Below are 23760 nucleotides of genomic sequence, written 5' to 3'. Positions count from 1 at the left end.
GCCTTGGGATGAAGCATTTACTCCCTTTGGCCTCAGTTTCCTCCCATGTAAAACTAAGGAATTGGAGTAGGTAATTTTTAAATTACTTTTTGGCTCTGATATTCTAGAGTTGTTTGATTTTATGACAATCCAGGAGACAATAGGGAGTGATTGCAGGTTCTCAAGATGTGAGGTAGCGGAAAGAACACTGGTCTTAGCTTTACCAGTTACTAGCTTTATGACCTCAGACAGGCTAGATCATCTTTCTGTGCCTCAATGTTCTCATCTGCAAGGTGAGGGGAACGTAATGAGTCGGGTGCTGAACCTGAAGCCAAGAAGACTTGGGTTCAAATCACGATTCAGTCACTTGTTAGCTGTGTGGCCCTGCACAAGTTACTTAAGTTCTCTGAGTCTCAGTTTCCTCATCTGAAGAAGAGGTGATGGATTTCAGTGACTGCTGTGATCCTTCTCAGCTCCAAATCCCTGATTCTGTATACTAGATGGCCTCCAAGTTCCTTACCAACTCTAACATTCTGTCATCAAGACAGGAAGAAAATAGTACTGCAAGAATTTTAATCTCATACCACAATTCTCCCTTTCTCCTTTCCCCTGCAATAAATGTGTGGGCTTGCTAGCTATACTAAATCAGTTACCCTTGCTTTACTGCTATTTCCTCAGCTGGAGCTTAATAACTTTTAATTTTTTTAATTTTTCAAAACTTAATTTAGTTTTTTTAATAACAAGATTTTATCTCCCTCTCACTCCCCTTTAAAAAAAGGAAACAAAACCCTCATAACAAATATATACATACATATATGTATGTATATGTAAATAGGGAGAGAGATTGAGAGAGAGAGAGAGAGAGAGAGAGAGAGGGAGAGAGAGAGAGAGAGAGAGAGGAGAGAGAGAGAGAGAGAGGAGAGAGAGAGAGAGAGAGAGAGAGAGAGAGAGAAGAGAGAGAGAGAGAGAGAGAGAGAGAGAGAGAAACTAATTCTTGAATTGGCTATGTCCCAAAATAAAACAAAAATTATCATTCTATGCCCTGAGTCTATATTTTCTCATCTTTGCTTATGGATGAGAAAACTGAGGCAACAGTTCATGCTTGCATGCCTCGTATACTTGTTTTATATTATTTTTATTATAGCTATTGATGTAATAATGTTGACGATAGCTGACCTTTACAGAATGCTTTAATATGAGCCAGCAGAGTAAGTGGAGGGAGAATGCTGTCCTCAAAACTATCTAGGCCCATTCCCCAAAAGGCAAGGTACCTGAGCTTTCAACCAGTCCTACCCTGAACAAGGACCAGGAGGACTGGTGATCATTTCCCCTCCTTTCCTAGACTTTTGTGGCATAAGCCCTGTTAACTACTGGGAAAGCTCACCAGTTCTCATTTTGCCTGCTAGGGGAGCTGACCACCCTAATGCCTCTGGACCGTGAGGAGAAGGATGTGTACCATCTGGTTGCCAAGGCCACAGATGGAGGGGGGCGGTCGTGTCAAGCAGACGTGACCATCCGGGTGGAGGATGTGAATGACAACGCCCCCAGGTTCTTCCCCAGTCATTGCTCGGTGGCTGTCTTTGACAACACCACTGTGAAGACACCTGTAGCTGTAGTTTTTGCTCGGGATCCAGATGAAGGTAAGTTTCAATGGGGCTGGGGTGGGGGCCACTCCTTTTGGGCAGTCCGTTGGTCCCAATCCTTGAGAACAACCAAAGGTCCACATTTAGACAACTTATATGCAACATGGACAAGTAACAGGTTTATCCCTTATTCAAAGGAAACAGTGATAGCTGTGGAACTAATTGGATTATAGAGAGAAAAGTCAAAAGTTGTGATACTTAGCACTGTACTAGGCAGATACCAACAAAATAGAAGTCCTCAACCTCAAGAGGCTTACAATATATCTGAGGAGACACAGATACAGGTGCAGATACACATTGCCTTAACAACTTACCCATAAGTGGAAAACAGTGTTCTAATGGGCTGCAGAGTAAAGGAGTGATAGAGGAAGTAAGTAGGCTTAGCTTAGGAAGGCTTCCCAGGGGAGGTAAAAGCTAGGTTTTGGAAGAGGGGAATGGATTGTCATAGTGGAGGGGTAAAACATTGTAACAGGGAATCTGGCTAGTGCAAAGGCAAGGGGACCGGAGATGCCAAGCAGATTGACTTAGAATAGAAGGACTTTCATAGAGAGGAAGGAAAAGATGAAATGAGAGTTATCTGGTCAGGGATGGGGGGGGGGTGTAGGAGAACCTTAATTATATGAAGAAATGGTCTGGAAGGGAAGAGGGATAGTTCTCACAGCTGAATCCCAGACCATCTCAGTGAGATTTTCCTTGTTCTCTGATACACCCACACCAGGGCAGCTAGGTGACACAGTGGTCAGAGTGCCAGGCCTGGAGTCAGGAAGTCTCAACTTCCTGAGTTCAAATCTGGCCTCAGACACTTAGCAGCTGTGTGACCTTGGGCAAGACACTTAATCTCGTTTGCTCCTCTGTAAAATGAGCTGGAGAAGGACATGGCAAATCACTCCAGTATCTTTGCCAAGAAAAACCTAAATCGGGTCATAAAGAGTTGGATGTGACTAAAACAACCGAACAATAACAACAGATACCTTTACCAGAGAGGCAGTGTGGAGCAGTGAATGGTGAAAGTCAGCCTCAGAGTCAGGAAAACTGGGGTTCAAAGCCTGCCTCTGACACATACCTGCTATGTGACTCTTGGGAGGCATTTAAAAGGCTTGCATTCCAGAAGGGAATTAAAATTTGTTCTTCTCAAGCCCCTATGAACAGAAATAGGACCACTGGGTGAAAGTAAAGAGAAGAAAGATTTTTCTCACTATTCAAAAATGAAATGGGTTGTCTCTCAAGGCGTAGTGAGTTCCCCAACACTTGGAAGTCTTAAAGTATTGGAGATCTTTTAGAGGGAATTTATGGTTCAAACAAGAGTTGATACAGATGACCTTTGAGGTCACTTTCAAGTCTAAGATTCTATCATTCATGCAGTCACTACATACGTAAGAATCCCTCCATTCCCCAAACCTGGGAAGACATTTTTTTTTCATAGAGGGCCTTGAAGGCCAAGCCTAGGCATTTGATGTTAATATAATTTCCCTCCCAACAGGTGTCAATGCCCAGGTGTCCTATTCCCTGGTGGGCTCAGCTGACGGTCACTTTTCCATAGAGGCCACCACAGGGGTAATCCGTCTGGAGAAGCCGCTGCGGGCGAGGCAACAGGAGGTCCTGGAATTGACAGTTAGGGCTTCAGATCTGGGGGCCCCAACCCCACTGTCCACACTGGGCACAGTCACAGTCTCTGTGGTGGACCTGACTGACTACCTACCTGTGTTCTTGAGCACCGAGCATAGCGTGCAGATCCCTGAAGATGCCCACCCAGGCACTGAGGTCCTCCGGTTGGGCCCGCTCACCCGTGAAGGTGCTGAGAAGACAGGTTACCAGATTGTCAGTGGGAATGAGCAGGAGAAATTCCGGCTGGACTACCATACAGGTGAGAATATAGGATCAGAGCACTCTCTAGAGACTCGGAGATCTGTCCCACTAGGGGCTCAGTTTTCTATGGCAAGGACATGGAAAAAAAAAAAACCAGACAGTGGGAATCAAGAGGCTTTTTTTCCAGCCTGGGCTCTACCTCTAACTCTGTGTAAGACCTTGGTCAACCTGCTTCCTCATTTTCTTCCCCTGCAAATCAGCAGGTTTGTATTAGATGATCTAGTCTTCTCTAGGTCTGGTGATCCCTTGCCACCCACTGACCTAAAGAGAGGAGAAAGAAGAAAAGAAGAGGAAAAAGGGAGAAGAAAAAGAGGGAAAAGCAGGGGAGAATGAAGGAAAGGCAGACAAGAGGGATTTAGAGAGGTGGATGGGGGAAAGGAAGACCAGAGGGAAGAAGAAAGGTAGAGAAGAAAAAGAAAGGGCCAAGGAAGAGGTGAGGGAAAGGAAAGAGAAGTTCCAGCTACAGTTGTCATAGGGCCAATAAGCCTTGGGTGGTAGAAGAGAATCAGACCCCTTCTTAATTCCTAGCTCATTGCTTCTCGACCATCCTGTTTCATTGATCATCTTCTCTGCTGATGAGAGAGCATCTCGCCCGGTTGTTGTTTTCCTTTGTGGTGGTCTGGGGTGGGAGTGGAGGGTGAATGTGGCCAGTGGGTGGTAATCTATAAGCTGGGCACTCCTTTCCCCCCCCCCCATGCTATTCCCAACATGGACATGACTTTGTAGTCAGTACAACAAGGAAGTGAGCATAAGGAATTGAGGGCAAATGTATTTGGTTAGGAAAAAGGTAAAAATAAGAGGTAGATTGGGGGAAAGGAGATGGGAGATAGAAATTGGCAGGTAACTTTGAAGAGAAGTTTCAAAGAATGCAGAACATTTCACAACAAATGCAGGTCTCTGCAGGTGTCATTCAGGTAAGGACTGGGCACAGCAGGGAGTGGGGAAGGAGTCTTCTCATTTATAGGAACATAGATTTAGAGCAGCAAGAGACCTTATCCAACCCCTCATTTTACTGATGAGGAAATGAGTGCCTGAAAGGTAAGTGACTTCCCCAGTCTCACACAGGTAGTAAGTGACAGAATCAGGATTCAAACACGGGTCCTCTTGTCTCCAAATCTAGTGTTCATTCCACTGTACCATGATCCTCCAGTGCCACGGTCATTGTTCATCCCTCTCCCTGGGAGAAAGGTGAGGAGCTCTTTTGTGGGGCATAGGGAGGCTGTGCCCCAGGTCAGAGAAGTTCTGGCTGGCTCCCTGAGGAATAGGTGGCTTCATATTATGTTTTCTTATCCTGAAGAAAGTGAGGGAGAGGCTTGGGGGTGAGGGAAAGGGGAAAGAGATTCCTTGGACCTCAAGAGAAGAAAAAAGGCAGATCTTTTGTAGACGGGGCATCTTCTTGGCAGCCCTGGTTGCCTTCTTAGCTATAGAATCTTCTGGGAGCAGAGCCATGAGGGATGAGTGTGGAGGAGCAAGTTAAAACAAGAAAGTAACTGAGAAGCCTTCTGCCTACATTTGAGGGTGGGGGGAAGGGAATGGGTACAATGATCTATTAACTCTTTCCTGTTAGTCCCCCTCAGAGCACCAGGGTTCAAGGACTAAGGATGAGGGGCTGAGGAAAATGAAATACTAACATCTAATAGAACACCACTGAAGTCTGGCCTCCTGGCTTCTTTCTGTGCCCCTTCTTTGGGGGCACCAAGACTCTTGTTCCAGATCTGCAGCTTGAAGTTGGAGCCTCTCCTCATCCCTCAACACTGATTGCTGTGTGCTACAACCTCCTTTCTGTGCTCCACCCCACCGGAGCCTCCCCCACACCCGCACTGAAGACTGTCAGTGATTCAACAAGCCTTTATTAAGAACCTACTGTTGTGTAAAGCTGTGCTAGGTATCGCCGGGCGACAGAGACAAAAAAAGCCCACAATCTACTCGATCTCAGAGTCTTTTTTGATAGCTACTGAAATCATTCCCCTGGTAGGGTTAGACATGTTCATCTTTCTATATGAATGCTACCCAGATACCCTCCATCTCTACTGTATCTTTCACCTCTTTACCCCTGCTAGGGGAAGCAATCTGGAAAATACTGGAAAGAATGAAGGATTGGGGAATGCGGGGGCCTGAGTTCTAGTCCCAACTCTGCCGCTGGCTCAGTGTGCAAACTTGGGCAAGTCTCTGAATTTCCTTGGACCCAGTTTTCTTCGGTGGCAAGAGAGAAAGTTGGAATAGAAGGTTCTTAATCGAAATTATCAGTCTACCATTCTGTGCTTCCGAGGGTACGAATTAACATCCTAGAACTCTAGGCCAGATTTGACTGCCCATGTCCTTTCTATGTAAGGCAGGATGGCCACTCTGAGCACCCTCAAACAGAAGGTCCTCATATTGACCAGTGCATATCAAATGGGATATTATATGTAGAGCACTTTGAAACCCTTAAAGAGTAAATACATATATATGTGGAAATATGGTATATATGGTATATATATATATATATATATATATATATATATATATATAGTATACATACACATATATAGGACATATATTATACATACTTTATGTATACATACACACATGTGTATATACCTTATTTGTGTGTTTATATGTGTGGCTATATAAAATGTATATAGGCATATATACACATACATGCGTGTATATGCTATTTATCATATATATTTTGTATATATATGCTATTTATAATTCTATTAATTATTGTATTAATGCTGTTGCCACATGAGAAAGATTAGGAGTTTTTTCTTTAGACTGCTTCCTGGGGAACACAGCCTGTCTCCTCCGTCCTCTCAGCTAACCATTTAGAGTTTAGATACCATATTAACATGAAGAAGATTCTCAAGGTACAGTCAATTCTACTCTAACACAACACATGCATTCCCCAAAAGGAGTGCACTATGCAAAATCATCCAGTACAAACCACAGGGCTAGGGGGCAGCTAGGTGGCACAGTGGATAGAGCACTGGCCCTGGAGTCAGGAGGACCTGAGTTCAAATCTGGCCTAAGACACATAACACTCACTAGCTGTGTGACCCTGGGCAAGTCACTTAACCCCAATTGCCTCACCCCAAAAAAAAAAAGAACAAAAAACCCACAGGGCTAATAGGAAAAACGGAATTGGGGCACAGTGTGTTAAAAAAAAAAGATAAGAACCTAATAAAAATGGCAGCATAGTTTTATACATGTTAAATAGTTAAGAAATACATAAATAGTGACCACGTCTGTGACCTCCAGATTAGCCTGCCTGTACCCTAAGCAGATCAGGCAGGCTGAAATTCTGGGCCTATGGAGGCCAAGGCAGAAAAGGTAGGACTAGGAAGGGTGGCTGGCTCCTCCCCCTACCCCAGCTTCACAGCTCCTACTGCATCAGAAGATAAAGTCGTCAATGAGAAACTTTCCCTTGACAAAGACTCAAAGTTTGCTTGTGGCAGTGGGCATTGGAAGGGTTATAGCCCATAAGATGTGTCGTGAAGTGGTGCAGTTTTCTGCATTCTTGCTGTTCCTGGCGAAGAAAGGTGCAGAAGCAAACTCAAAATTTGCGTTATGCTAAAAATATTCCTGAATACATCCATTGCTTTGGAACAAATTCATGTCTTCAAAACACACATTATGGCAGACTGATTGTGTAGTCTTTCTCCATGTGTAACATGAAAGGGTTAGACTAGTTCTCGATTCTTAGGGTCTAAAGTGCGTTCTAGCTCTGACATTCTGTGTTCAGTAAAGCACAGCTACTCGCCTCAGTCACAGAGTCCAGCTTTGTGGCCTTTGACGTATGTCTAGTTCTCAGCTCCAGTTATTCCCTTTTGGCAATTTCCCTTGGTCTCTAGTACCTGATACATTCTTGTTGGCTAGGCTCTTGGGGCAACTTCATTTCCAGTGAATGCTTCACTGCCCTGAATCTTTCATCTAGAAATCTTTCCACAAGTCCTCTTCCCTAGTCCCTCCTTACACAGCATAAGATTCTGTAATAGATTTCTCTCTTGTTTTTGGCTAGGTAATAGGGTTAAGTGACTTGCCCAGGGCCGCACAGCTAGTGAGTGTCAAGTGTCTGAGGCCGGATTTGAACTCAGGACCTCCTGACTCCAGGGCCAGTGCTCTATCCACTGCGTCCCCTAGCTGCCCCTAGTTTCCTCTTTCTTGACACTTTTGTGTCATGTTCTTTTCCTTCTAAAAAAAAATTTTAAATTTAAATTGATTAATTTTTCCACGTATTGAATTTATCTTTAAATTTTATTTTTTAAAAATGTATTTAATTTCTTTTTTGTTCCATTTTGAGGTCTGAGTTATCTCCTTTCCGTCCTCCCAATTCCACATTAAGAGAAGGCCAACATTTGATATGTTTTGATATTTCATATGTATGGAACCATACAGTACATACTTCCAAACATCCGTTCTTTCTCTGAAGGTAGATCCATTTTCCTTCCTAAGTCCTTTGCAGTTGATTTGAATGTCCTTATTACTCAAAATAGCTTAGTTATTTGCAGTTACTCTTAGAACTGTTCTTTAAATTGCTTTTCTTGTTTCCAAGAACATTCTTTATCTCCTCATCATTCCTCTGCCAGTTCATACTTTCTGACCATCAGCTTCTGAAGAATTCTAGAATTTCAGAGTTGAAAGAGATCTTAGAGGTCCTAGTGACTAGGCTAGTCCAACCCATATTGAGGCAGGAATCCCCTTTATGATATCCTGACAAGTCTTCCTCTAGCTTCCACTTAAAGACTTCTAGATATGAGCAACTCATCATCTAACAAGGATGTCCATCCCATTTTTGGGTGTTCTATGACATGTATTCATATTTAACCACCAGGGCTGCTATAGGCCATTTCCTTGATTCTGCTCAACAACAGGGACCAGGAGGGCAACTAGGTGGCACAGTGGATACAGCACTGGCCCTGAAGTCAGGAGGACCTGAGTTCAAATCCAGCCTCAGACCAAACACTTGACACTTACTAGCTGTGTGACCCTGGGCAAATCACTTAACCTCAATTGCCTAGAAAAACAAAAATAAAAACCAATAGGGACCAGGGAAGCAAGTTAGTGCAATGGACTTAGAATCATGAAGACCTGAATTCAAATCCAGTCTCAGATACTTCCTAGCCATTTGACTGTGTCACTTCACCTCTGTTTGACTCAGTTTCCTCATCTATAAAATGGGGATAATAAAAGCATCTACCTCCCAGGGTTATTGTAAGGATCAAATGTAAAATGCTTAGCACAGTGCCTGGCATGTAGGATGCACTATGTAAATGTTAGCTATTATTACTAGTACTACTATTATTAACAGTACCTTGAAGTTACATCATGGGTGCTCCACCCAATACCAGAAGATTTGGACTGGGGAGAAATTCCAAATTCTCTCTGGTTCTTAGAAAACTGGTGACCTCTCTCCCCTAGCTCCTCCTCTTTCATGGTAACAGTGTCTCCTTAGTCTAGGGACTAACAGTCTGTATAAATTTATCCATTAAAAGTGTGGGCGCAGACCTCAACCACTGGGAAAACCCCACTGTCTTCCCCTCAATGCTGCTATTCCATTTAGTTATGTTAGCAAAGCATAAAATCGATCACATAAGCTTGTCAGGTCTTCATAGTCCTTTAGTCATAACCATAGAAACAAAAGAAAGCAAAACATATTAAAATAACTGTCCCATTGGGAAAGGTGCCTGCAACTCTTCTCAGACACAGGCAACCTCAAACAAATCAACAAGTATCCCCTAAGCATTTCAGATGCCTACACACAGATCTCCTTACCTACTACAACCACTGGAAACTCAAAATCATCCCCCAAAGTTTTTCTGCTCATGGCTTTTCTGAGGCCCAGTTTGTTGAGGATCTCAGAATTCAGGGCATCTATCTCCCTGCTACTTTTCTTTGGGATTTCTCTGGTCCTGTCTTCTGGCTGCTGGCCTGTGTGCATGGGTCATTGGCTGGGCCATAAGAGACCCAGCTGCTTCTTGAGTAGCATTCATGGTGTCCCATGATGGGACCGTAGTCTTAGCTCAAAGGTAGGCCCAGGTGTAGACTTCTCCCTTGCCTACCATTTCTCCTGAAGCAGCTCAGGGCCTGGCTATCTCCTAGTTCACTTCCATTCCAAGCTCTTTTGTTCTTTCTATATCTTCTGCTTCGTGGGGCCATCTCCGGTTGTCCTGACCTACATCTGGCCACTGGACCCAGATGGCTCCAGAGGTGAAAGTGAGGCTGGTGACCTTGCACAGCCCTGTCTCACTTACATCCAGTTTACTTGCGGATCATGGCATCACCTTCCTGCTGTCATGGTCCTCTTTGAGAACGAAGGACAAACAACAACCACAATCTTCTTCAGAAGCTTCTGCCCCCCTCCTTCCTCCTCTTCCTGCTTGCCAGCCTAGGAAGTTCCTGCTCTATTAGGGCAAGGAGGAAGGAGATTCAGCAGAAGGAGAAGGTGGGCTACACACACGTAGCACATCTCTAACACTTTAAGCTTACGAAGCCTTTTTCTCTCAATAGCCCTATGAATAGGTAGTGCAAGTAGTATTATTCCCATTTTACAGAGAAGAAAACTGACTGAAGTGATTTAGCCAGAATTCATATAGCTAATTAAGTAGTAGAACTCCAGGGCTTCAAGTCTCCAAGTCCAGTATTCTTTCTATTATACCACATTTGCTAAGGATATTTTCCCTTATATTAAGGCAAAAATCTGTGTCTCTGTAACTTTCCTTATTTCTCTTGGTTTTGCCTTCTAAAGTGAGGAAGAACAAATCTAACTCCTCTTTCCCATGACAGTCTGTCAGATATTTAAAGCTCCTGTCACGTTCCTCCTAAAACATTCTGTCTCTAGGCTAAACAGCTACAGTTCTTTCTTTTAAAAAAAAAGCTTTTTACTATGACTTTTTTTATATCACCTAGAATTCCCCTGTATCTTTCTCCCCTTCTAGAGATCTATCCCTTATAGTAAAGATTTTTAAAAAATAAAGAGAAAAACATTAAACAAAATGGAACAACATATTGGAAAAAATCTGACTTGGTATACAATGTTCCAAGAGATGCATGACTGGAAAAAATGTGGGACAGTCATGTAGTAAGAGTGAGGGATAACAGATGGACAGATTCCATGCTTCACTGGTGCCCACATCATGTTAAAGGGCTTTAGAGTTAAAGTCACTTTGGAGGACGTAGGGGACGATGTGGATAAGAGCCTCATAGCTGCCTCATCTGTAAAATGGGGAAGCACCTTCTGAAGATCTTCTAAGTTGGGACAAGAACACCTATATTTATTTTTTTATTAATTTATTTTAATTTATCAATAATCACTTCCATACGCTTTTGAGTTTAAAATTTTTCTCCCCCTTCCTCCCCACCACCCTCCCCAAGACAGCGCACAATCTGATATAGGCTATACATTTACATTCCTATTAAACATATTTTCACATTAGTGATGTTGTAAGTAAAAATTAAAACCAATAGGAGGAACCATCAGAAAGAGGAAACAAAACTCAACAGAAGAGAAAAAAATAGCAATTCGACTTCATAGTTCTTTCTTTGGATGTGGGTAGCATTTTCTGTCATGAGGCCTCTGGAGATGTCTTAGATCCTTGTATTGCTGGGAAGGGTTCAGTTTATCATTAGTCATCGCACAATGTGGCTGTTATTGTATACAAAGTTCTCTTGGTTCTGCTCACTTCACTCAGCATCAAACCATACAAGTCTTTCCAGGTTTTTCTGAAGTCAGCCTGTTCATCATTTCTTCTAGCACAATAGTATTGCATTACATTCATATACCACAACTTGCTCAACCATTCCCCAATTGATGGGCATCCTCTCAATTTCCGATTCTTTGCCACCACAAAAAGAGCTGCTATGAATATTCTTGTACATGTGGGTCCTTTTGCCATTTGTATGATCTCTTTGGGATATAGCCCTAGAAGTGCTAGGAATACCTATATTTAGATCAGCTTAACCGAAGCCACCTGAGGAATGGTTAGAATGACCTACTGAAGTCCCTTTGCATCTACAGGTTGCTGGTGTGACCCTCAGAGGAATCACTCTGTTGCTTCCACATAATTTCACTTGTCTCATCACCCTTGTCTCCCATTTCCCCTAAACAGGAATTCTGTATGTCAGTGGGAGCCTGGACTTTGAAATGGGTCAAGAGTACTACCTGTCCATCGAGTGCATTCGAAAGAGATCCCCCTCCCTCAATGATGGGACCATGGTTGTAGTCAACGTTACTGATGTCAATGATCACCCACCCAAGTTTCCCCAGGATCTGTACAGTGTAGAGGTTAAGGAAGATGTTGCTGTGGGAGAGACCATCCTCACGGTAAGCCCACCCTTACCCTCTATGCCTGACCTTTGACCTAGGATATAGGTTTGGAGCCAGATTCCCTCCTTGTGTCAGTCATTCACATCTCCATATAGATTAGCAGATAGGAAGACAAGAATTGCCTGAGGGAAAAAGCCAGAGGGCCTGTAAACTTTGATTAGAAGGTAGATGGAATGGGTGGCAGGTCTCAATGTCTCTGGCCTGTGTCTGACACCTTGTGGTACCATAAGGTCTGGGACTTTCTTTGTGCTGGCCCTGCCAACACCAACTTGACTCTGTAGGCCAAAGCACCAAGAAATGAGCCAAGAGACCAAGAGTGGTGATGCTCTGTGGGGGGAAGGGAAAACAAGGCAGACAAAGAAAGGGGGTGGAAACTTCCCTTACTCTGGGCAGAAGCCTGTGACCCTACACAAGGCACAACTGCTCTCAGTCTCAGTTTCCTCACCTATTAAAAATGGGTCAGCCTCACAGCATTGTTTTGTCAAACGAGATGACCTGTGTAAAGCATCTTAGACCTTAAGGTGCTATACAAGTGCTAGCCACCACGAGATTACATGTTGTATTATTGGATGACTTGTAATTAGTGTTATCCAGCTGTACTTGTATATACACAATAGCTACCAGGATACAGAAGGAACAAGTAGAAGGAGAAGCTTCGTAAGATAATAATAATAATTTTTAAAAGTGTTTTATTACTTATAAAACATTTCTGGGGCAGCTAGGTGGTGCAGTGGATAAGCTCTGGCCTTGGAGTCAGGACGACCTGAGTTCAAATCTGGCCTCAGACGCATGACACTTACTAGCTGTGTGACCCTGGGCAAGTCACTTAACCCCGACTGCCTTACCAGAGAGCAAAAAAAAAAAAAGAATTATTTATAAAACATTTCATCACAATACCCCGTTAGAGGAATTAGTATCCCCATTTTACAGATGAAGAAACTAAGGCTGCAAGTTAAATGTGACTTGCATAGTCAAAGGGCCAGCAAGTAATGGATCCAGGACTTGAACCCAGGCCTTCTGTCTCATTGTCCAGTGGTCTCTTCCCACTGTACCAAGGCTATGTTATCCAGTAGTTTTAGTGCCTAGAGACAACTTTGCAATTATGCTTCAAAAAATAATTAATTGTATTATATAAACATCAGATCTTTTCTTGAGTGTGTGTGTTTGAACACACATAGCCAGGCTAAGAATAGTACATACAGAAAGAGCCAGTTATGTCTATCGTTTTCATTTTCATTTTCATTTTCATAAAGGGAAAGAAATTTATACTGTATCAACTTTTCTTTAAAGAATGTTTTATTCAGGTTTTTTAAACATTGGTGGCATGTCCTATTAACTCTCTCCTCCCAATAAAACTCTCCCTTATAACAAAAGAATAGAACTGAGTCCAGCCCTGAGCTGCACCTTGCTGGGAAGACTCACCTAGTTTCATAGGCTGGGCCTGACTCAGGCCCATTTAGTACTCAGGTTCAGGACTGGAACGAAATAAGCCATTTGTAGACCATATGACTAGTAACAAAAGGGTGTTTATTTAGCCGTGAAGTAAAGAGAATCCCCAACAAGGATGCAATGCTGGTTTAAGTAGACTCAGCCCTACTTGTCTCCATGTGGAAACTCGTTTGGTTGGAAAGTTGTATTGACTCCCACAGCCATAGAACATCCATCAGTCCTAAAGGACATTAGCTCCTCTGGAACTTTTTATGCCCTTGTGGCAGGAAAGCCATGTCAAAGTCTTGAGTCTTAGAACACTGAACCAGTCAAGTTCCAGGAACAGCTTTCCTGCCTTTTCGGGAAAAACTAGCACAGTTTCCATGGCAGGCTTGGGAAGGGGAAAAGGAAAGGTGTAAGTATTTATATAGTACTTGGTCTCTGCCACGAACTTGAAGTGCCTTCCAAATATTCTTTCATTCTATTCTCACAACTCTATGAGGTAAGTACATTATGATCCCTATTTTACAGTTGAGGAAACTGAGGCCATGAAAAGTGGTCAGTCTCTTTCCTCCCAGAAGGTCATTTCCCTCTTACAGGTATCAGCAACTGATGGGGATGGACCCCTAAACAGTGCCATTACCTACAGCCTGGTGGCAGGGGACCAACTGCGACACTTTACCATCCATCCTAAGAAGGGAGAGCTCCAAATTGCCAAGCATCTGGACTGGGAGGAGGTGAGTGACACAGTGTAATAGACCCCCTTGGGGAAACTGAAAAAGAGGAATTAACATCCCACATTCTGGGCCGAGCCATAATAGTATCTGGACCAAGGACAATGCCCTTGCTCCTTGAACAAAGGGTAAATTATGGCCATACTCAATTCATCATCATGCCTCTTAGGAATGCTCACATAGGGGGATAGACTAAATGACCTCTATGGAGCTTGGTCCTTTGGTGGAATCACCACATGGTCCTGATGAAATCCTGTATCCTAGGTGCCGTGGGTTTCAGTTCTAGGAGTACACCCAGCATTAAAGTCCAGAAGCTGGCCCCCACTCTAGATAGTTGCATCCTTAAAAAAGAGAGAGAAATCACTTAGCAGGGCATTCTACCCCCCTGCTAATATCCCCTACCCCATACCTGCATTGGGCCAGACTTCTAGCTACTCCCTGACACTTCGAGCCACAGACAGCGGGCAGCCGGCATTGTACCAGGATGTGGAAGTGGATGTGCAGGTGGCTGATGTCAATGATAACCCGCCGCGCTTCTTCCAGCTCAACTACAGCATCGTGGTCCAGGTAAGCTTCTGAGCTTACCCTGAGCTCAGTACTCCACCCACCCCATCTCTTGATAGAATGGCAGGATCTCAGACCTGGAAGGTTCCTCTGAGATCATCTCTTCCAACCCTTGCTTACTTGAAGCAGGAATCAACCCCTTATAGCATCTCCAGTATGTCCAGGCCCTGTTACAAAGAGCTCCAGAAGTGAGAGTTTACTACTGGTTCCTAATGTCCTAGTAAAGCCCGTGCCTCTTTTGAACAGGTCTAATTGTTAGTATGTGGAGCTAAATTCTGGCCTCCCTGCTTTCTTCTGACTTTTTGCCTTTTGGGGTCAGAATAAATGGAATCCTTCCTTTACATGACAGATCTTCAAATAACTGAAGATAAGGATGATGTTCTCCTTAAGTTTTCTCCTCTTAAGGCTAAAAACACTCAGTTTCTCTAGCTGATTGGTGTCACACCCCTTCATCATTCCAACCACCCTCCTCTAGACATATCCCAGTTTGCCAGTGAAATGTGGCCCTCAGAACTGGATACAGTCATCCAGATGTGGCCTGCCCAGATGTTTGTGTGGTTCATTAGTTTCAGTAGTATCTGATTATTTGTGATCCTATTTGGGGTTTTCTTGGCAAAGAATGGTTTGCTATTTCCTTCTCCAGTTCATTTTACAGCTAAGGAATTGAAGCAAACAGGGTAACGTGACTTGCCCAGGGTCACACAGCTAGTACATGTCTGAGGCCAAATTTGAACTCAGGAAGATGAATCTTCCTGACTGCAGGCCCCACTCTCTATCTACTGAGCTACCTAGCTGCCCAATTATAGTAGGATAACAATCATAAGATTTAGATTTGAAAGAGACCTTAGGTATCATCTTGGCCAACCCAATCATTTTATGGATGAATAAGAAAGACCCAGAGAAAATGTAGTGTGTTAATAGCAAACATTCAAGTAGGTAGTAAGTAGTAGAGCTATATTTTGAACTCAGGTTGTCTGATTCCAAACCCAGTGTTTCTACTATTATATAGTTTAAAAATTGATTTACTCACAATAGCCCAAGATAGGGAGGGGGTTGACAATAATAATATTTGTAGTTAATATTTATATAGCACTTTAGATCTTAAGGTTTACAAAGTGCTTTACAAATATTACCTCATTTGATATATCTCATTTGATCCTTGCAATAATCTTATGCTATTATTGTTTCTATTTCATAGACAAGGAAGCTAAGGTTGAGAGAAGCTAAGTCACTTGCCCAGGGTCACACAGCTATTGAGTATCCGAGGCAAGATTTGAATTCAGGTCTTCCCAACTCAAAGTTCAGTACTCTGTGTGCTAGATGCTATCACCTTCCTTTTGCAGATGAGGAAACAGACTCAGAAAGATGAAGAGAATTGACAGGATCACACAGCTAGAAAGGGTCAAAGCAAGGACTTGAACCCAGATCTTTTGACTTGAAGTCAGTTATGTTTTCTATTACACCATGTGAGGCTGGGGTAGAGTCAGGAGTCTGCTCCTCCCACCAAAGGTTCCAGCTGTGTGGCACACAAGAATTTAATAGGATTGTGATTTTTGTGTGTTATGAATTCCTATAGGAATTATGTAGATTCATCAGACCCTCTCTGAGCCTCAGCTTTCTTATCTATAAAATTGAGATTAAAAATCCCTGCTGTGCCTACCTAAGAACTAATATGATGATCAGATGAAATAATGAATGTGAAAGTCCTTTGTATTTTCAAATTATAAAGTACTCTATAAAGAGGTAGGGTGGGACAAGAAGGAGAGCCCGGATGGAGGAGATGGAGGCTCAGTGTCCAAAAGTGGACACTGAGGCTCAAAAAGGAAGACCCCTTGACAAGGAAGTCTCCACTCCTTAACTGCATGTCTCCTACTATCTCAGGAGAATGCTCCACTTGGCAGCAGAGTTCTGGAGCTGATCCTGAATGACCGAGACTCCCCAAAGAATGGGCCACCATACTCATTCCGTATCATCGAGGGCAATGATGGTTCTGCCTTCCGGGTCACAGAGGATGGTTGGCTAGTGACAGCAGCAGCTCTGAACAGAAGATTCAAAGAGCAGTATCTGCTTCAGATCCAGGTGAAAATCTCCTTAGAGCTCTATGTGTGTGTGTGTGTCTATCTGTCAGAATAGTCCCTACTGTTTCCTAATGTCCAGTGGAGCCCATTCCTCTTTTGAACAGTCTTCATTGTTAGTATACGAAGCTGAAATCTGCCTCCCTACAGTCTCCCCAATTACTCCTACTTTTTCCTTCTGTGATCAGAATAAATAGAATCCCTCCTTCCCATGACAGGCCTTCAGATAATTGAAGACAGGGATTATGTTCCCTTTAAGTTTTCTCTTGTCAAGGCTAAGCATACTCAGTTCCTTCAGTCAATCCCCATAGAGCATGCTGTCACATCCCTTCATCATCCCAGCTACCACCTCCTCTTGACACATCCCAGTTTGTCAATGAAATGTGGTCCTAACAACTGGATACAGATCTTGGGGTGGGGGAAGAGTAAGACGGGGTGAAAATTTGGAACTCAAAAACTTGTGGAAATGAATGTTGAAAACTACAAAAAAATAAATTTATATTAAAAAAAAATAAAGTAAAAAAAAACTGGATACAGTCATCCAGATGTGACCTGCCCAGGTGTAGAAGGCTAACAATCATAAGATTTAGACTTGGAAGAGACTTTAGGTATCATCTAGGCCAACCCTGGTATCTTGGAGTTTCCAGTCCAGCAATGGGATAAGACATACATAGAAACTATATTTTAATGTCAGCACTAAAAGGATCTGTGAGTTTGTTGATGTAGGTATACCACAGCAGATCACAACCCCTCTGCAACTTCATGAATGGTCTTCAAGAGTTGTCAGGGCTGAAAAATTTGCTATTCTATAGCCAGTGTGGTGATGAGACTTCAAACTTAGCTAGACTAAGAAAGCAAACACATAGTCAGTCAACAGACTCATACCCAAAGCTTTTCCAGCTTAACTTCCATAGCTTGCACTAAGAGCATAACTTTTGAGAAACCAGGGTTATCTCCGTAGGATAAGACATCAGAAAGAGACTTTCATTTTTGGCTGTTAAAAAAAGGATATTTATTATGAAGTTACAGCAAGGACAGAAATACAAACATTTCCTCCCCATAGCATCTCAGTCCCTGTGAAGAATAGGCAGCTACTTTAAAATAGTTACTATCAAACACTCATCCTTCCCCCTTCCCCCTGCCAAGGTCACTTCTGGATACTGTGTTTTATCAGATGCTAAGGAAGAGTTGCTTCTTCTTATAGAACCTGGCATCTTAGCTGTGGCGATCGATCAAATGCTGGGCTGGGTCTTTGGGGTTATGCCAGCAATGGGCTCCAGTTTGCAGACTCTGGACCGCCAACCTTTCAAATTTCACAAGGCCATTCTATTTCCAGTACTCCACCTAAAGGTAGGAAACGATAGACACCAGACGGAGAGAAGCAAAAGCAGGGGCATGTGCTCAAGGACCCAAGGTCCCTCTCTCTTCAAACATAAGAGAAGAAAGTTGGAGAAGGACTTCATGAAGATACACGTGAACCTAATATATACCAATACATGATAACATTGAGAGAAACAAAATAAAGTGCTATCAGAGACTCAAGTATGAAGGTCCTCATGGATCAGGAGAATCAGGGAGGGTTTTGTAAAAGGAGGTGGCGTTTGAGTTCAGCTTTAAACAATGGTAGGAATTCAACAAAAGAAGAGGGACAGGGAGGAAACTCCAGGTCTGGGGAGTAGCATGAGCAAAAAAGTGTAGAGGTGGGAAAGAGCCAGATGGTCAGGGGACAGAGAGTAGTGTGACTTGAATGTAGCATGTTTGGAAGGGAGTAATGTAAGATTTAAAGAGAGGGTGGCTGTCAATTGTGAAGGTCTTCCAATGTAAGGCTTTTGAGAGCTTTTATTTGGTGGGAACAGGAAGCCACTGAATTTTCTTGAGCCAAGAAGTGACATAAGATGGATTAGTCTGATCATGCTGTGAAATCAATTGGACTGGAGAGAGTGTGGAAATTAGAAAGACTGGGTAACAACAGTGCAAGGAAAAACAGCTTTGAAAGCCATAAGAACTTCGATCAATGCAATAATCAACTTCAACTCCAGAAGAGTGATGATGAAGCATGTTCCCCATCTCCAAACACGGGGCTGCTGGACTTAGCGTCCACAATGAGACATGAATTTTAGGTCATGCAAATATGTGGATTTGTCTTGCCTGGGAGGTAGATCCTGAGCTGAGAAAGAGAGGCCAGAGCTGGGGAATATAGATTTTATGAGTCACCCGCACAATAGTGGTAGTTGAATCTGAGGGTGGTAGTGGATGAAGAGAGGTCAGGGAAGCAAGTGATTCTAGGGCAGTAGCTAGAGAGGCCCCAAAGGGAGACCCAAAGAGGCGGATTATGGGGTCAAGCCTGCACATAGAAGAGAGAATGTAGAGAAAAAAGGGGGCCAAAAACTGAAGCACTCACATTAAGAGATTAAGAATAGAAGGAGCAAAGAAAAGAAAATCCAAGGAGCATTTAGAGATAAGTAAATAATAAGGAGAGCGGGGTGACATCTCTGAAGTCAAGAGAGAAGTCAGTGGGAGAGGGTGATCAACAATATCTGATGCTACAGAGGGGCATCTGATTAAAGGAAGCCAGGTTATAAGAACTAAAGTGGGAGTAGGTGGGTGGTATGGAAGTAGAGGGATAGCTAACATTTTCAGGAAGTATAGCAGTAAAGGTAAAGTGGGAGATGGTACAGTAGTTAGATGGAACAGAAGGGTCCGGGGAAGGCCTTTTTGATTGATGGATACAACAGCAAGTGAGCAGGAGAAGAGAAGTTGAATGGTGGTATGTGAAGAGGAAGATACTCAGAAATGCAATAACTAATGAGACTGGGTGGACCTGAAGAGGGAGATAAGTAAAATCAGAGATGTTAAGATGGACTGGGAGAATAGGAATGAAAGTGATCAGGGTGTCAGTATAGGGTAGTTGGGTCAGTGAGAGAATGGGTAAAGTAGATGGACAGAGAGGAAGTTGTGGCCAGAGAACGGAATTTCAAAGTGCTGGATCTGGGAAGAGGCAGGTGCAGTTCTAAGAGAGGGTGTGGTCAAAGGTGGGCCCATGCTGTGCATTGCAGATGTGGATGAAGAAGGAAGTCATCTCAGCAGAAGACACTGAGGGATTGTGTGAGATCAGGGACTATATTTTTATATTCGTGTCTTTGCCAGCACAGAACAAACGTGCTTGGATATTCAGGAAGCATTGGTTGTTTTCTTGAAATGGGCAATAAAATTTTATTCATATATTTTCTATTTACATCATTTACATTTCCCAATGTGTCCCTTCCCCTCTAAAAGAGACATCCCTTGTAACAAAGAATGAAATGGGGGGGGGGGGAAGAACTCCAGCAGTTCACCAAAATGAACCAGTACTTCAGAAAAAATCTGACGTTCTGCAGCGTTGCACGCCCATAGCTTCCCCCTCTCCAAGGAAAGGATAAAGCTGCCTTCTTATGTCTCTTCTTTTTGGACAAGCTTGGCCATTTAATAGCATCCATTTTCAGTTGTTTTGCTGTTCTTTCCATTTATGTCACTGTAGGCATTGCACACGTTGTTTACTTGTCTCTACTTACATCACTTCGCATCGTTTCCTATAAGTCTTCCCACGCTTCTCTGAATTCATCGTATCCATCAGATCCATTCCTAATGAATGTGGTTTGTCTTCCTTGACAGGTATCAGACAGTGGAATTCCTCCCCTTTCTTCTTCAGCTTTTGTCAATGCCCAAGTCACAGAGCAGAGCCAGTACCCGCCTTCTGCCCTCCCTCTAGAGATCTTCATCACCACGGGGGAGCAGACATTCCAGGGAGGCGTGGTAGGGAAGATCCATGCCACTGACCGGGATCCCCATGACACTCTAACATATAGGCTAACAGAGAAAAAGCCCACCCAGGGCTACTTTTCAGTGGGTATTGCTGATGGCAAGATCATTGCCAATGAAGGGCTGCCCCACGGCCACTACATCCTCAACATCAATGTCAGTGACGGGACCTTTGTGGCCTTGGCTGGAGTCCACGTCCATGTGTGGCATGCAGCTCCAGAAGCCCAGGCGCATACTGTCCTACTGCAGTTCCGTCATCTTTCTCCAGAGGAGTTTGTGGGTGACCACTGGCGCAACCTCCAGAGGTTCCTGGGCAGTGCCCTGGGTTTTGAGCGTCAGCACATCTACCCCGTGAGCCTGCAACCTACAGAAGAGGCAGCAGGAATAGACCTCCTTCTTGCCTTTGAGGACGCCCTCGGCTCTTTCCACGAGCCCCGAAGCCTTGCAGACTCCATTGCCCGCCGAGCCAGAGAGATGGAGCACTCCGTGGGAATCCACATGACCAAAGTGGCTCCTGTGGTGCTATGCCAGGGCCCAGGCTGCCAGGAACACAGCTGCACAGAGACTCTTCAACTGGACTCAGGAGCCGTGTCCACCTACAGCACAGCCAGGATTAGCATCTTGACCCCTAAATACAGCCTGAGACTGAACTGCTCTTGCAATGGTGAGAAAGCCTCCTTGTCCTTGGGACAAGACTGGAGCTGGCCTAATTTCCCAGGATTAAATCCTAGACAGGCATTAATCTTAATTCCATTATGTCCCAGGTTGTTGCACTTTCATTGTAGCAGTTAGACTACAGCATTAATTAAATTGAATCCATTTTAACTGGATAGATATTTATTTAGTTACTATTACATATAAAGCACAGAGCTAGATACCGGAAGAGATACAAAGTTTAGAGTCTCTGCCCTGATGCAAGCTTAAATTCTGGGTGGTGAAATTTCACAAGTATATCAGAAAAGTGCAGAACACAGCACTACGCGAGGTCTAGGCTAAGAAGGGGAAAGTTGTTACCATTGGGGAGAATCAGAAAAGGCCCCTTTGGTAAAGGTGGGCTTTTAAGGATGGCTAGAAATTGAAAAAGCAAAGCATGGGATGGAGGGCATTTCAGATAGAGGGAACAGTGTGAGCAAAGAAAACTTTGGGGGTGTATATAGAGTATGACAATTTGGTACTCTACTGAAACTGCTCTCACCAAGGCTGCCAAGTTTCGCCCCTATCCCTCTTGACCTCTCTGCAACTTTTAACATTGTCACTTGCTCCTTCCTAGATACTTTCCTCCCACCCTTAGCTTCCATGACACTCATCTCTCCTGGTTCCCTCCTCCCCTGTTTCTTTGACCATTCCTCCTTGGTTTCCTTTGCTGAATCATCCTCTATCTCCCTGGATGTCTCCAAAACTGTGTCTCAGACCTACTATTTCTCACTCTTTTCCTTGGTGATCTCATCTGCTTCATGAATTCAACGATCTCTGTGCAGACAACTTCCAAATCAATATATTTAGTCCTAATTTCTCTCCTGAACTGTAGTTCTCCTTAACTAGCTAAAAGCCTTGCTGGATATCCCATTCGTATCTCAAACGCAACATGTCCAAAACTGTCTGCATCCCCTGTGTCTAGCATGGAGAGATAGTGTGCAGGAGTAGAATTGTTAACGAGACTGAATGGGAGAGGTGGGAAGGGAGTGTGAGGAAGAGAAAGGGGTCATTGATGACTCCAAGATTATAAACCTGGATGGCTAGGAAGATGGTGGTGACATAAGCAGAAATAGAGAAGTTAGTTAGGAAGAGGGAAAGATGAATAGTTCAGTTTGGGACGTGTTGAGTTTAAAATGCGGATGGATTATCTGAGTGAAGATAGCTAGCTGGCAATTGGAAATACAGTACTGGAGATCTGGGGAAAGGGAAAGGGTAGAGATATAGCTTTAAGAATCATCTCCATATATATGAAATTGAATCCATGGGAGTGAGATCATCCAGGGAAAGAATGTAGAGAAAGAGAAGGCCAAGGATAGAACATTAGAGAAGACCCCTCTCTAAGGGGTTGGGAAGGAGATGAGGGACCAGCAAAGGAAATAGATGGAGTGGTTAATGAGGCAAGAAGAGAAGCAGGAGAATGTGATGTTTCTAGAAGAAAGGAAGAAAATCATATTCAATGCTACAAAGAGGTCAAGAAAGATAAGGGCAGAAAATGTCTTTGGATTTGCTGATTAGGACATTGATGACAGCAATTTTAGTTCAGTAATTATAATGGAAGCAGGAGACTGAGAAGAGATAGAGGGGTATGGAAGTGGAGGGACTGAGTGTAGACACATTTTCCTTGTAGAAAAGGCCATAGTTTAATTTCTCTTTAACCATGGCCCCTGACTGACCCCCATCCCTGGTCCTGAAGACTTGCTAAGAAATGCCCCTCAAACAGCCCCTCATTGAGCCTTGGTTTGTACCTTTGATTAACCCCAGCCCTAGTATGAGCCCTAACTCTGGCCCCAGAGAAAGCCTTGAACTACTAGGGGTCCCTACTTCCCTAAGGACAGAGAAGAAAAGTCCCGATTTACCTGACTAGGATTAAGGTAACAAAGCTTGTTGTTGCAGACACAGCTGCCAGGTTTGGCAGTCAGAGCTCGGTGCGATACCAACACCCTTTTGCCCAGGCCTGGCGTATCCGTCTGCAGCTGAAAACCCAACAGCCTCATGCTTCATTGTTCTTCCTCAACTGGTCCACAGCGGCCTTCCTGGAGGTAGGACCAATCTTTTGGGGGGCAGGAGGAGGAGGGGCCCGTCCTGCCTGGCCTTTGGTTTCCTGGCAAAGACATGCTTACAAAGACTGTTAGTGCTAGATAGTGTGTGAGAGTTAGAGCGTGTGAGGTAGAATTGGAAAATTCAGTGTCATAAGTGGAAGGGACTCTTAGAATAGCATACAAGAGCTAGAAGGTGGCTCCAACATTATCTTGTTCAACTATCTTATCATGCAGAGAAGGAAACTGAAGCCCAGGGAAATTAAGTAACATATTCAAGGGTTCCCAGAGAATGAGAACTAAGTCTTGAACAGAGATCTTCTATCTCCCAGCATAGGGTTCTTTGTGCCATACCAAGACACCTACTCAGGAGAAATAAGTTGAGATAATTATCTTGTTGTTGTTTCAGTCATGTCCGAACTCTTCATGACTCCATTTGGGATTTTCTTGGCAAAGATACTAGAGTGGTTTGCTGTTTCCTTCTCTAGCTCATTTTACAGATGGGGAAACAGAGGCAAACAAGGTTAAGTCACTTGCCCAGGTTCATACAACTAGTAAATGTGTGAGGCTGCATTTGAACTCAGGTCTTCCTGATGCCAGAGCCAGCACTTTATCCACTGCACCAACCTAGCTGAC

At 43.6% G+C, this 23760-nt stretch overlaps 1 protein-coding gene across 1 annotated transcript in view; it reads left to right on the top strand.

Moving 5' to 3' along the window:
- The window catches only part of FAT2 (FAT atypical cadherin 2), an 87750-nt gene that overhangs the window by 52910 nt on the left and 11080 nt on the right, over nt 1-23760 (top strand). Inside the window, 8 exon segments of the mRNA XM_020964281.2 lie at nt 1386-1619; nt 3103-3486; nt 11576-11790; nt 13821-13958; nt 14379-14522; nt 16401-16598; nt 20246-21056; nt 22982-23127. Coding sequence (XP_020819940.1) covers nt 1386-1619; nt 3103-3486; nt 11576-11790; nt 13821-13958; nt 14379-14522; nt 16401-16598; nt 20246-21056; nt 22982-23127 — 2270 coding nt within the window.

The sequence above is a fragment of the Phascolarctos cinereus genome, unplaced genomic scaffold (assembly GCF_003287225.1).
Source record: "Phascolarctos cinereus isolate Bilbo 61053 unplaced genomic scaffold, phaCin_HiC Scaffold_2;HRSCAF=192, whole genome shotgun sequence".
NCBI lineage: Eukaryota > Metazoa > Chordata > Mammalia > Diprotodontia > Phascolarctidae > Phascolarctos > Phascolarctos cinereus.
The sequence above is the reverse complement of the archived record's forward strand: the minus strand, read 5'-3'. Positions and strand labels throughout refer to the sequence as shown.